Source organism: Passer montanus, unplaced genomic scaffold, assembly GCF_014805655.1.
Source record: "Passer montanus isolate IOZ18808 unplaced genomic scaffold, ASM1480565v1 scaffold8, whole genome shotgun sequence".
Classification (NCBI taxonomy): domain Eukaryota; kingdom Metazoa; phylum Chordata; class Aves; order Passeriformes; family Passeridae; genus Passer; species Passer montanus.
Genome location: NW_024373256.1, coordinates 5,519,963 through 5,533,623, shown reverse-complemented (window position 1 = coordinate 5,533,623; position 13,661 = coordinate 5,519,963). Strand labels below are relative to the sequence as shown.

Below are 13,661 nucleotides of genomic sequence, written 5' to 3'. Positions count from 1 at the left end.
CTACAAGTATCAGAGTCAGAAAATAAACTTCCCTTTTTACCTTGAGAACAGCAGTGTGTTCACATCGTGTCCTATAGTGACATTATCACAGACCCCAATCCCTCAAACGACTGCACCAGAGATAACACAACATCTTATCAAACATGAAAATAAATGCTCATAAGTGTCTTCACACAAAACAGTGAATTTTGGGGCAGCACCATTAGTTTAGTGAGCCAGTGACCCCGGGTGCATGGCTGGCAAGTGGAGGCCTCCACAGAGAGGTGGAGTCCACCTTGCTGCTGGACACTTCAACACCTTCTCCATGCTGGGCATTACTGAGAGCTCAGGAATTTTATTATTCTGTCTGGGCACGTGCCAAAAAAAGTGCAATGAAATGGCAATATGTCATAACCTGGGCTTTTTGGGCATTGCTCAAAAAAGATTATTTTTTTTCCTAAGCCTCCAGAATTTTGAGCAAACAGCAGTGAAGCCTAATGAAAACTCTCCAGCATGCCTAAGTTCCACACAAATTACTTTATTCCATTATTTCAAGCCAAAAGGAATAAAAATGAACGAGGAACAACGGGAACATTAAACCAAATTCAATGCTGTAAGTGCAGAAAGACTCTTATCCTGAATGACCAATTCCAGCCCTAAAAGGCTTTCACTGCCCAGTGTGGTAGAGATTCCTGGTAACTTATAAACAGATCATAATGCCTTTCAAAATAAAGACGTGAATCAGCTTCATTTTAAAAATTAAAGAAACAAACAAAGCCAAACTAAGCTCAGGAGAAGGGCACTGGGCTGGTATTTTCCCATCTTATTCATCTGAAAACAAAGGCAGAGATTAGAGAAGTACCCAAGACAAAACTAAACCACTTGGGCAACACAGCTAAATTCAGAAATTAACTTATTCCCCCAGCCCTTTTTACCACCACAAGCCTCAGGAAAAGCCAGCACAGTGAGAACCATGAACACCACAGCTTGAACCCAGCATTCCTGAACTTGGGGAAAAAGAAAAAAATGAAGGCTAGACACAGAAAATATTATGGAAGAAAAAACAAAAAAAGACACAGGACAAGTTATAGAAACCAAAGAGAGGAGAAGCTGGATGGTAATGGAATTTTTTAAAAAATAAATAACCAGTATTTCCTGTATCCAGAATATAAACATGGGGTTCCAATTTGAAGATCCCTAGATGCCACCAATCCAAAATCCCATGAAGCAGAGCAGCAACAGGCCCAGAGTAGACAAGAGCAAGAACTCAGAGTCCCAAAATTTGGATGCTCCTGCTCCACCTTTTGCCTTAAACTACGTTTATCACTTCCTATAGCACAATACTGATGATCCAGGCAAACATCTGAGGCTAATGCACAGCAACACATCCCCAACTCACCCTTCAGCACACAAATGATGGCCTGACCCTGCTGCACCCCTGCACCCCAGCTGGGTGGGAGCTGCTCCTTGGTTGGGATGCAGATTCCCTGGATTTTCCTGAACCCTGTCCTGGCTGAGGTGATGAAGAGGTCTGCAGGCAGACAAAGCCTCTTTTACCCTGCACTAGAAATGTGACACTGATACAGGGTAGAACCACAGGGATTTCAGTGCAGTCCACACAAGCACAAAGCCTTTCCTGCTTGCTGCTCATTTCCTCCATGCCCGAGACAGAGAACCTCGTGTTCAGCACCGAAGTTCTGCAGCTATTTACTCTGGGCAAGGATCAGGAGGCTGATAAACAGACCCGGGTCATGCATGTGAGAAACAACAATAAAAGAGTTAACACTGAAGTCAAACCACCTCCCACCAACTCTCCTCTCTAAGTAGGAAAATTTTTCAGTGAAGGCTCTAAACTTGCCAATGGCAGGTCCCACAGCCCCTCTCACTGCCTGCAGCCCACGACTGTGCTGCAGCCCAGGCACCAGGACAGCACAAAAACCACCATCACATTAAACCTCCTTTGCTCCAAAAAGCCCCTTTTTTCCGGCAGAAAGTGGCACTGAGCTAAACACAACTGCTGTGGGACTTTTTAATTTTTGCTTTCTTTCTTACCCCTCTGCTTACAGCTGGAGAGAAGGGCTGGCCAATTTCCAGGGACAAAAAATAAATAAATAAATAAATAAATTCAGCATTAAAGCGAGAGGACAATGGAGGTGCAGGAACAAGTCCCCACTTTGAGCTGGATGATGAAAATCCCGTTTCATGCCATTAGAGCAGCAGAGCTCTGGAACAGCTTTCCAGTGGGAGGCAGAGGGGGCACGAGAGGGAAGGGCTGCGAGGCAGAGCCCCATCACCCCCGAGGGCAGGGACAGCCCTTGGCAGGACCCAGTCGCCCTCCCCATCTGGGATTTCAGGAGCAGAGGCTGCAGGGAGGAAGGAGAGGGCTGAGATCAAAGCGGTGCCCTCCTCAATCCCGAGCACATCAAGCAATCCCCAGCGCTCTCTAATCACCGCTCTCACTTGCTGACATCCAGGGAGTGGAAAAGCTTCACCTGCTGTAGAACTGAGAAGGAAAAGGTGTTTACAAGCACCTCAGACACCCTCAGGCTTCCAGAGGGTTCTGTTACACCAGAACACCAGATCTGCTCGGCTCTGCAGCACAAAGCTGCAATTTCAGACTCCCCTCCAGCATGAGCCTTCTGCTCTTCCTCCATCCTTCACCCCCTCGGGGCCTCAGGCACAGAGGCCAGTGCTAGCCAGGATCCATGTCCCAGTAATCCATCCCAAATAAGAAAGATAAAATGATAACAAGCCATGTAAACTGCTGCTGGAGGGTTTAAACTGCAGGATTGCTTTGATGGGATTTCCATTTCTGTCTTCAGAGCCTCTCTGTCCTCCTACAATGTAAAATAATTCTCACTCCATGGAAACACGAGCCTAAGTCATAGAAAAATAAAGAGAGAAATACTCAAGGTCTTGTTATGCCCTGAGATAACCATCCGTCTTATGATGTGAGGAAAGATTGCCTGAGACAAAGAATCATTTAGAAAAAGAAAAGGCTGAACTGCCACATTAGTCTTGAAGAAAAAAAGATTATTCTAATGCACAGAGAGCCATTACACACCAGCAATTCAGTAACACTGCTCAGTTTGCACTCAAGACTGCATTTACCATGCTGTCTTCACTGAGAAAGCACAGCTTTAAACCCACAAAAAACACAACAGCCAGGACACAGAAGTGTGTAATGACAGAGGACCCAAAGCCCCATCTAATGACTTTATTAGTGGCTCCTACCCCAGAATTCAGTCCTGAAGATGTAACCAAGGCAGTCTCATTATGCATTACAGATCAATGACATTTTTTGCAACTGAAATACCTTTTATTCAAAACAACCTTTCTTTGCAATTTAAGGTTTTATAAAAATGCAATTAGTAAAAACCTAAAAAAATCCCATTCCAAACACAAAAAACCTGCAAGTGAAAAATGTAATCTCTCAGTTATTTTACACTCTGATTTTTCACTTTCTACTTTAGCATCCTTTCTGCACTCCCAGCTACCATGGCCAGACTGTTCTCTCCACCTCAGACATCCCTCAAAATCTCTTTGAAACCTCTGGTTTCACAAAAGAGAATTTTTTTTTTTTTTTTGCCAGACATACACACAGGTTCTGGGGAAGACCCAGATCTGCCCTTCCTGAGCACCACACTCAACACCCTATTCCCACCCAGGGGCAGGTGTGCCCATCCCTGCACAGACCAGGGAAACACAACTTGAGCAGGGCAGCCTCACAGGGCTGGGCCACTTCAATCATCCTGTTATGATTACGTGGCAAATTCTGGCAAAGCAGCAGGTTGTGCCCAGATGTCCCCAAGGAGATGGGGTGATCCTGCAGGGGATGAAGTTATTTACCCAGCCCAGGAGGAAAAGCCTGATGCCCCATGTCTGTCTCTGGCTTTGACTTTTGTATGGTCACAGCTCAGCCCAGCAATGCCACACTGAGAGCTCCATTGCACCAGGGTTTGTGACAGGACACAGAATACCTGGGACAAGCTGTGGCTTCAGGGCTCTGGCTACTGAGCCTCTCCCAAATGCCAAAGCAGTAACAAAAGAAAATAACCCTTTTTGTCAGCAGGGAAGGAAAAAAACAAACAAACTTTCACTGGCTGGCTGATTTCTCGAACAAATATTTCCAAAAGAAAAAGAAAACCCAGCTGGCTTCCAAATACACAAATTAAAGCGACTAACAGAATTTCCCCCTGTTACATTTCCAACCCATCCTATTCTTTGTTAGGAGCATCCCTGAGCTAAATGGCTCCCTCTTAGCATGGATCTCATGGATCCTGTACTAACAGAGTATTTCACCTGAGAAACAGCAATAGCAAACCCTGATCTTTGGCATTCCCCCAGCTGTACCAGATCAGCCCTACAGTGATACTCACATGTGGGCAAGCACAACTCTGCCCTGCTTCCCTCATCTTCTGCTCATTCCATACCCTCCCTCTTCCTTCCTTCTTGCTTCATTTTCCCTGCTTTGGTACTTTTCCAGTGTCAGCTGCCACCTTTATCTTTTTGTGCATCCCACTTCTCACCAAAGAACATTCTTGCACCCCTTTCTGGAGGCTCTCTGGATACTTATCCTGACTCTCCTGCATTACCTCATCCCCAGAAAGAGCTGGCCTGCCACACCTGCCCAGCTTGAATAACTGAATTCAGGCTGAATATTTTCTATCCTACCCACAGACACAAGTTATTATCTTGTGTTAAGTAGCCCAGGGCATCTCAAGTTTATTGTCACTCCCAGGCAGACGAGCACATTACAGCACCATGAATAGCTCTCGTTTGCCAAAGAACCTGAAGCAATGGAGTCACTAAAGAAATTGGGTTGATGAACAGGGAGGTGGTCCTAAGGAATAATGCCATGAGGGTTCTGAAGAGGCTGAACGATGTTAATATAGCACACCCTGACTTACAAAAGACACTGGCCCAAATTATCCTCTCTGACTTTCAGATTCACTAAGACATCTCTGTATGCAAACGTCATCAAAACCAAAGTATGGTTTTGTTGTTCTACAAGCCCTTTTGGTGCCTTTAACAACAACCTCCTTACCCTGACATGAGCTATTTTATTGACATACAGCTCCACCTCCACCCCGGTGATGCTGAGAAACTCCCCATTTTTCCTGGGGGCTTTATGTTCTACACCCACAGGGTGAAGGAGAATCACCCCGCTGATCTGAACGGCCCAGGTTTGTAAAGTTTTCTCCAGGAAGGAACAATTTAGGCAGACACCTACACGGGGAGCCCAAGCTGTGCTCAGCAAGACACCTCCGAGGTGGGCTGGTCCAGCCAGACAGCAGCAGCCGGCGGCAGATGGGTGGGAGCAGGCAGAGCAGCGCGGCGCTGCAAAGCCGTTCACGCTGTGCACGAAGTTCTTTGTCCTTTCCAGCTGGGTACCTGAGGACACAGCGCATCTGAAAGTGAGCTGCAGTGTCCTGGGATGCAGATCAGGGATGTAAAACCACTGGGAATGGTAGGAGCTGGATAGCGGTATCCAGTAGATCTTGACATCCTAAACAAATCAATAGCTGGGAAAATAGGGCTCAGCTGGACAGAGGCTGAGAAGGACATCCCTTCTACACCCCTCCTCAGAGCCCTCCTGCTCAAGCTAATACAAATTTAGGTGGTTTTGTATGGTGATTTATTTTTCGTTTTAAAAACAGGAAAGTTACTTGCTCCGCAATTTTTCTAAGGCTGTTCTCAAAGACAGAGCCCACCACCCCACGCAGACTGTGCTCAGCAACAGCATCACGGCCCGACCCCAAAAATTCACCATCTAAAAGGCGAAGAAGACATTCCCAGCCCAGATTCTCTCCCCTCCGCACACGAAGACGTCTACAGACATTCCAGCCCCGCTCCCTGCGCAGCGCAGGCACCCATCGATGGCAGCCGGGCAAAGGTTGTTGGGCAGGATGTCCGCAGCGCTGCCTCCGGTTGTCCCCGTGTGTTTGCTCAGTGACAGGGCAGGAGCAGCCGAGGGGGCACGGAGGACACGCCGCCCCCGCAGGCAGAGCCCCCTCCGCCCGCTCACCGGCCCCGGCTGCGCTGCAGCCCGCGGGGACCCGCCGGGATGACATCAGCGCTCACGGCCGGGCGAGGAGCCGGCCCGGCCCGGGGGAAATTGGGGAAACCTCGGCCGGGGCCGCTCCGCGGGGACCGCGGCAGCGCAGCGCATCCCTCCAGCAGCCCCGGAGCATCCCCCGCGGGGCGGAGGGGGGTCGGGCACACCCTCGGCGGGGCGCAACCCCCGCGGCTCCCGGAGAGGGCAGAGCCCCGCACCCCGACACTGCCGTGCCGAGCCGTGCCGAGCCGCGCGGTACCGAGCCGTGCGGCGCGGACAGGTGCAGCCGCCGCCCGCGCCCCCCGCCTCCCCTGCCCTTACCCGGGGCGGCGCAGTCGGCGCACGCCGCGTTCCCCGGCCGCTGGAGCAGCTCCAGCAGCGCCTTCCTGCTCCTCTCCTTCGCCATGGGGGCGGCGGGCGGCTCGGCGGGGCTGCGCTCGCTCCGCCGCGCTACGGCAGCCTCATGGCGCGGGCGGGGGGCGCTGGCGAGGCGGGCGGCGCCCGGGCGGCTCCATTTCCGCTCTCAGCGGGCGCTGCCGGCTCCCCGCGCCGCCCGCCCGCGACCTCCAGCGGCAGCGCGTCACCGCGGCCGCCCCTACCCCCGAGGGGGTCCCCGAGCTTCAGGGCATGCCAACCCGCCGGGTGTCCCCGGCGCTCAGGGGTGCCTCTCCCGGTTTAACTCCTGCCCGCGATGGGGATGCTCCAGCGCCGACCGCGCCGCCCCGGGTGAGGGCAGGGGAGGCGGGGGGCGGCTGCAGCTGCTCCTGTCGCCTGTGGGAACCGAGGGTCCTCACCTGTGCGAGGTGGCGGCTGGCAGCGGCCCCAGCTCTCCCTGGGCAGGGCCTTGCCGCTTAAGCACCTGCAGGGTCATGAGCAGCGCATTTGGGATGCCCCTGTGACACCAGCAGCTTTTGGGGGTACTTGTGAAGGCCTCATCGGTAGCCCCATGCACTCCAAAACACTCCTCCTTCACTACTGTCCTGGTGCATCACCAGCAGCTTCCACATCTGTGTCTTGGCAGGACTGTCCTCCAATGTCTTCCACATTTTTCACACCTCCATGGTGTCAGGGGAGTATCAGGGGAAAACATCCCTGTGCTATCATGGGTGTCCATCTCATGCCATCTATGGGGAAAGACTCCTTGTTTTGCCAGTCAAAGACTAAAGTGTCACTCAGGGCAGGATGTGAGAAGCTTTTGGCCAAGGAAGGGCTCAGAGCTGTGTCCCCTTAACCCCTGCTGAAACCTTCTCACGTATGGGTCACCTGTGATGCTGCAATGTCCCATTTGTGGTTCACAAGTCTCTGCTTACAAAAACAAATCTTGGTTTTGCAAAGCAAGTCCCCATTTAAATCACCCAACTCTGATTCCTCCAACAAAGCAGAGCCCTCCTGCAAGCTCAGCTCATGCCATTCGTGCTGCCCATGAGGCTGAGGCTGTGCACGAGCATCTGCAGCAGGAGGCTGCCAGGAGCTCCTGGAAAACTTCCACAGCCAAACCACCATCTTGATCCTGCAAACATGAGGATGTGAGCAGGTTCCTGAGAACACTTTGTGGGAGAAAATAGCCCCTTAAATACAGGCAGAGTCATGGTCTGGTGCATTTACAATGCTCCCTTTGCCTGGAACACGTTTTCCTAAGTGACCTTTGCATTTGTGCTGCCGGACAGGTGACTGCATCCAGATTTATTTCTGTTTTAAACTGATGCTGGACTGTTCCTTGCTGACTCAACCCAGTGTCACACATCGTGCTGGGCTTGCTGGATTTACACACACAGCTTGATAATGTCTGGAAACTCACTCCTATCGTAACCAAAGGCATAATCCTCCTCACAGACCTTTTGTGGGGAAACTGAGCTGCTGCACCCAGACCCTCACCTTCTTCAGCCTCTGAGTCACTAACACTTACCTGGAGCACTAACAGCCCCAAAGAGAAACCAGCTCAGCAGAGCACCTTAACCCTCCACACTTGTGCTGTGCTCAAGCTTGGCAGTCTAAATGCCAGAGGACAGCTTTACCTAAGCCCAGCTTAGGCCAGGTTTTCATGTGCACTTTGGCTTTTGCAGAAGAGGCATTTGCTGAATGCTTCATGCAACAGCCAGGATGCTGCACATCGTCATGGACTTAGTGTGGGCCAGGGCTGGGAGCAGGGAGGGGGTTTGGTTTGAAAGTCTCTGTTTAGCTTTCCATTAAGACTTATTGATTCTCTTAATTTTTTGTTCCCCTGGTTGCTAGGCAATTCCTGTCTCTCCTCCGTGTGCTGGAAGCCAGGGCTGCAGACAGAAATTTATATCTTGTAATAAAATCAAATAAAACAGAGCCTGTTGTCAATGATGAGAGGGGAGAGTTTCATAAAGGACAGGCAGAGCAGGGGAGCAGGGCCAGCAAGGGTCGATCAGCAGCATCCTCAGCATTTAAATCTCATCACAATTACTCCAGACTCCACATGGGGAACAAACAGCCCGTGTGGGTGGAGGGAATGTGGAGAGTCAGGGAGAAAAGTTGGAACTAAATGAGCCAGAAATGAAGATAAACTTTTGTTCAATGGAAATCAGAGGCTTGAGCCAACCTCACATGTACAAGGGTGTCTCGGTAAATTTACTCCTGGTTTATCCAAGGTTGAGAGGCTGGGTATTGCCCCAGTGTTGGTTGGCACAATGTTGATCCAGGGCAGGCACTGAGGCTCTCCTGATGGACACTGACTCCTGAGGAGTGTGATTCCTGGCGCAGAGCAGGGACTGCATCTGAGTTTATATCTCACATGGGGTAAAGAGCAAAGATTGCCCCTGCAGGGGGCTAATGGGCATCACTGCTCAGCCTTGTCCATGTTCCCTCCTCTGAGCTTTTCCCCACGCTTTTCCTGTGGGTAGCACCTTTCAGGGAATGCCTAAATGAATTTGCTCCTTATTGTAAAAGCAGGGTAACTTCAAGGATGGGGAGAAATGATGCATTTGACTCCACTGATATTAGAAGGCTAATTAATTACTTTATTATCTATATTATTCTATACTATGTTATATTAAATTTAAATTGAAATTGTACAAGTACTTAACTGTACAGAATTTCGTGACTATCCACTGACAGTCCCAACACGCACATACAGATTTAATTGGTTAATGAATCAAAACACCATTTAAATTGAAATTGTACAAGTACTTAATTTAACTTAACTGTACAGAATTTCGTGACTGTCCACTGACAGTCCCAACACGCACATACAGATTTAATTGGTTAATGAATCAAAACACACTAGAATTTAATTACTAATTTTTTTTAGGTAAATAATTTTTTACAATGTATTCTACTTGTTCTAAAACACAGGAGCAGTAAATGAGATAAGAATTGTTTTTTCTTTCTCTGTGGTTCAGAGAATGTGAATCTCAGAAATATTTTTGGGAAGTTGTGCTTTGCTTTTCTCTGTGAAGAGAAATGTGGCCACAGCTCCCATTTCTTGCAAAATCTCTGACCAAACTCTCTGGAGATGGGTTGTTGCTGTCAATACATCACCCTCATTCAGATGCTTCCTGTCTCTCCACTGCTAAGTGACTTGGAGGTCTGGCATAAATTCATATCCATATGTAAGTACTTACATATTTATGTGTAAGATGTGTTTGTTTGTAAACACACACACTTTAACTCAGTCTTTTCTAAGTCACAAGGTTGTTGCCTTAGAAACGGACGTCATTGATGCCATCTCCTGAGGTGCTAAGCACAGTGGCAGCAGGGGCAGCCTCTGGAAATGCCAGATACTGAGGTCAGGCCAAAGAACGCCCAGAAATTCCTAGAAACCTTTCCATCATCTTTGTGGCGATGCCTGAAAACGCACAGACATAGCTACACCTTCTCCCTGCCCTTCCATATCAGCTCCTCTCACCTCGAGGCTTTTGTTAGGTAAGGGCTGTTTACTCTGGGGCTCACTTAATTTCCCAGCCCTAGCCCTGAAATGGATAAATCAATGTCACAACCATGCAAGTGACAGGGTGTTAAACACGAGCCTTGATGTGACCCGGGAGCGCATTCCCAGCACAAGGTGGGGAAGCATTACAAATTCCTGCGTGAACAGCAAACCTGAACAGAAATATCAATAATTCATGCCACGGCAACTGCATTCAAGCAAAACTCTGGAGTAGCAGATAGAGCAGGCAGGGTTCCATAGGCTTCCTCAGCACCACAGGGGAGGCAGCTCTGGCAGCTGGAGGTTTGTGTGAGCAAGCTGCAGCACTGGCACCCACACCTATGTTAAACCAGCACCAGCTCGTTTCCGTTGCAGTATTGGTTTCCTGTTCAAAAAAAAAAAGAAAAAAAGGAAGAAACCAATCCTAGAGATTTTTCTTTTAAAAAAGAAAGAGTTTTCTGGGTTATCCAGTTAAATCAAGAGTGGGTATAGCTGGGAGGGAGGAATGTCACAGAGCAGAGATCTCAGAGCAGGGCAGTTTAAAAATTCTTGAACCAAAAATCCAATACTGATGCCAACTTTCTCTTATTTTGAGCAAATTGCTGTATGGAGCCTGTGAGATTTTTTTTGTGTGTGTGTGGAACAGGGAAAAGCACACTCTGTGTGGTTAGGATGTGTGGATTGAGTTGAAGAGGACAATGCAGGAGAAAATGATGTGAGGGTGGAAAAAGAACTGTGATGTCCTGTGTCTGCAGAGCTGCTCTGCACCTGCAGCAGCCCTCCAAGAAGACAAAGTGTTGTGCAGCTCTAAAAGTGTCTCACTGCAGGGTGATCTGCAGATCAGGGTTTCCTTCCATTTGCATAGTAGTTAATTCTATTGCAGCCCAGTGTCACCAGTGTGAAAAAAGGGGAATCCTCTGCTGCCATAATTGAACAGTCATGCAGTTACCACCATGCAAACCAGACCACAGAGATCCTTTATAGGGAAGCAGAACTGGGGAGAATGAGGACAAGGGGGGAGGTTCAGACCAAAATCTCCTTTTTAAGATTTCTGCAACACCCCAGAGCTGATCACTGCTCTCTCACAGCCATGCTGCCACAAAACTCCTCCAACCACCAGCCTGTCATGTGCTCAGGACACCCTTTCAGTTTCTTTTCCGCCTGCCTCTGGCCAGCAATGGGCTGGCTGGGGGTCACAACGTGGTTGCAGGGGCTGCTTAGTTGCTCAGACAGCATGGTTGGGAGCCAGAATACATCAGAGAGAGAGAGAGGGTAATTGATGGCTTGAAGATGTTGGATATTTGTATGTCTGCTCCACGGCACCTGGGGAAATCTCAGTGTAAGAAAAACAGCTCTGCAACAGTCCTGTTGTTGCACCAAACCCATTTTCTATGATGTAAAATATGACATGGAGGGGGCAGCTGAGGGAATTGGCTCCATGGCAGCTGCAGTGAACCAGCTGGAGATATACTGATTTCTATTGCCCAATGACAGGCTCTTTTCTGTGCACAGAGGAGATGAAATTAGTCCAAGGAAGTCAACAGTTCACCTACGTCTGTGGCAGGCCACTGCTTTTAGCATTATTCCTGATTTACCCTAATTGAGAGACTGAGGCCTGTGGAATCTCTGTATGGAGAAAGCCAACCTGTTTGTGATGACACTCATACATCAGGGGATTAGCTCCTCCAAAAAAAAGTTAAAGTGATTATTCAGAGCAGGACGTCATCAATTCAGTCTGAGTCAGACCCAGCAGGACAGCCTTGGTGTGCAAACAGCAGGGCAGCACTTACTGTGGAGATTGCTTGTGCTTTATTCCAATAATTCCATCTCTTCCTGGCTCAAATGGCTCATCCTTCCAGGAACAGCTTGGAGACGTTCAAGCAGGAGACTGAGCTGTGTGATGTCACCTGCCAGGGTGGAGACTGAAGTCCCCCACCCACCTGCTGCCGCTCTGGGCGCTGGGAACCAGGAGCTGCTCCAGCACAGAGCAGGGAGGGGATGGTGCCACAGGCAGGACCACGGGACAGGGGGCAAGCCCAGCACTTCTCTTCTGGTCTGGAAGTCTCTGCAGCAGAGCCTGAGTTCCTCAGAAGAAAAAAGGAAAACCACTTTAAAAGGCTATAGAAGAAGAGAGAAAACAGTGCAGTTATTGGCCCCAGTGGTCAGTCCCTGCTGGTCCAGCTCAGGCAGCTGAGAGCACATCCCCTTCTGTAGCACTGCTCAGCTGTGATTTGAGCAAAGCAGTAGATGGAAACAAAACTGTGGTTTTTCTCTAGAAAGAGATTAAAAATGACGGCCTGAAGAGAGCTGCCAAACAGCTGGAGATGGTAATTCAGCCTCCCCCAATTAACTTTGTCCACAGAAAGTTGAGGGCCATGTCCTGCCATTCCTCTGGCTGCTGCTGGGATTGTTTGGATGTCACTGTATGCCTCCTAAAAGCTCCCACAACGTCGAGATACAGAGCATGCTGCTCATTTATCGGTTTATTTCAGTGTGCTTTGCCAAAGAAAAATCAGCAAAGAATTAATTAACAGCAATTATTTCTAGCAACAACAGAGCAGCCCTGCTCCAAAAGCCATGAAAACAACATCATGAGACCCCTGTGGCCAAACAGCCTTTCTAAACAGGTGCAAAAATAAACAGTTTTATAGCAGGGGATAAAAAGAGCCCAAGCCAGGTTGGGGAATGGCAGGAGAGCAGCCATTTCAATGGCTGAGTTGGAGCAGTCACCCAGGTGGCTTTTGTGAAGGAGCTTTAATAAACAAAGCAGAGCAGAAGCACCAACCTGAGTGAAAGAACCAGCAGGACCAGGTTATTGCTGCCACAGAGGGTTTACTACACCCATCACCCTGTGTTATTAGTGCTGCTGAAGTGATTTACTGTCCCAGTCAGTGCAGCCGATTAGAGCTGTGATCTAAAGTACAGCCAGCTCCAGTTTCAGTGATAAACATCACCCCCCTGCCTATTACTTGCTAAAATAAGCTGAAATAAAGCCATCAATCCAGACATCTCTGTGCTCAAAAGAGTCCTTCTAGCTGGCACCACCACACCTGCAAGTCTCCTGCCATGCCTGCTGAAAGGATGGAGGTGGATGTTCCAGACTCGCTCTCATTTTTCACCTACCTGGTTCTTTTTCAGCAGCCAGTGAACTCAGCATCTCTGTTTGACCAGGACTTGCACCTCCTGCCAGCACAGCCCTGCAGTGACCCAGTTCCTGTAACATCTCTGTGCTGCCCATGCACAGCCTGAGCATCTCCCCTCACACAAGGTCATCTCCTGCCAGGGATGTTCTCCTCCATGCCAAATCCTGGTTGTGGGCAGTGGACAGTCCCTCTTTCCCACCAGACTCTGCAGCACAGTTTGGGGGAAACAAAACTAAACCCCACACACCTGCACCACTCCCAGGGATGTCTGTGCACACAGACTGGTCACTCCTGATCCATGGCACTGCCCCTGCTATCCACACAGATCCTGCTCTGGGATTGGACATGGACACAGTACACCTCCACCTCTGGATCAGACAGAAATTGGAAAGCACTGAGAAGATTTGTGCTGCCTTAGCAACCACTCTGAGCCTGCACATGGACACGGGAGATGTGCCAAACATCAGGCACACCTCAGAGCCTGTGCTCTGTATGGGCTGGGTGAGGACAAGGCCAAAGACAACCTGCTTAATCCAGGGGCTGGAGTCAGCACAACTTAACTCCCACCCCCACACTAAAGAGCAAAAGC

At 49.3% G+C, this 13,661-nt stretch overlaps 1 protein-coding gene across 1 annotated transcript in view; it reads right to left on the bottom strand.

The window, feature by feature from the left end:
* The window catches only part of ADAP1 (ArfGAP with dual PH domains 1), a 51,193-nt gene extending 44,647 nt beyond the window's left edge, over window positions 1-6,546 (bottom strand). Inside the window, exon 1 of the mRNA XM_039731913.1 lies at window positions 6,359-6,546. Within this exon, the coding sequence (XP_039587847.1) occupies window positions 6,359-6,443 (85 nt within the window). The 5' untranslated portion in view covers window positions 6,444-6,546. The remainder of the gene's footprint in view (window positions 1-6,358) is intronic.
* Between the last annotated feature and the right edge of the window lie 7,115 nt (window positions 6,547-13,661).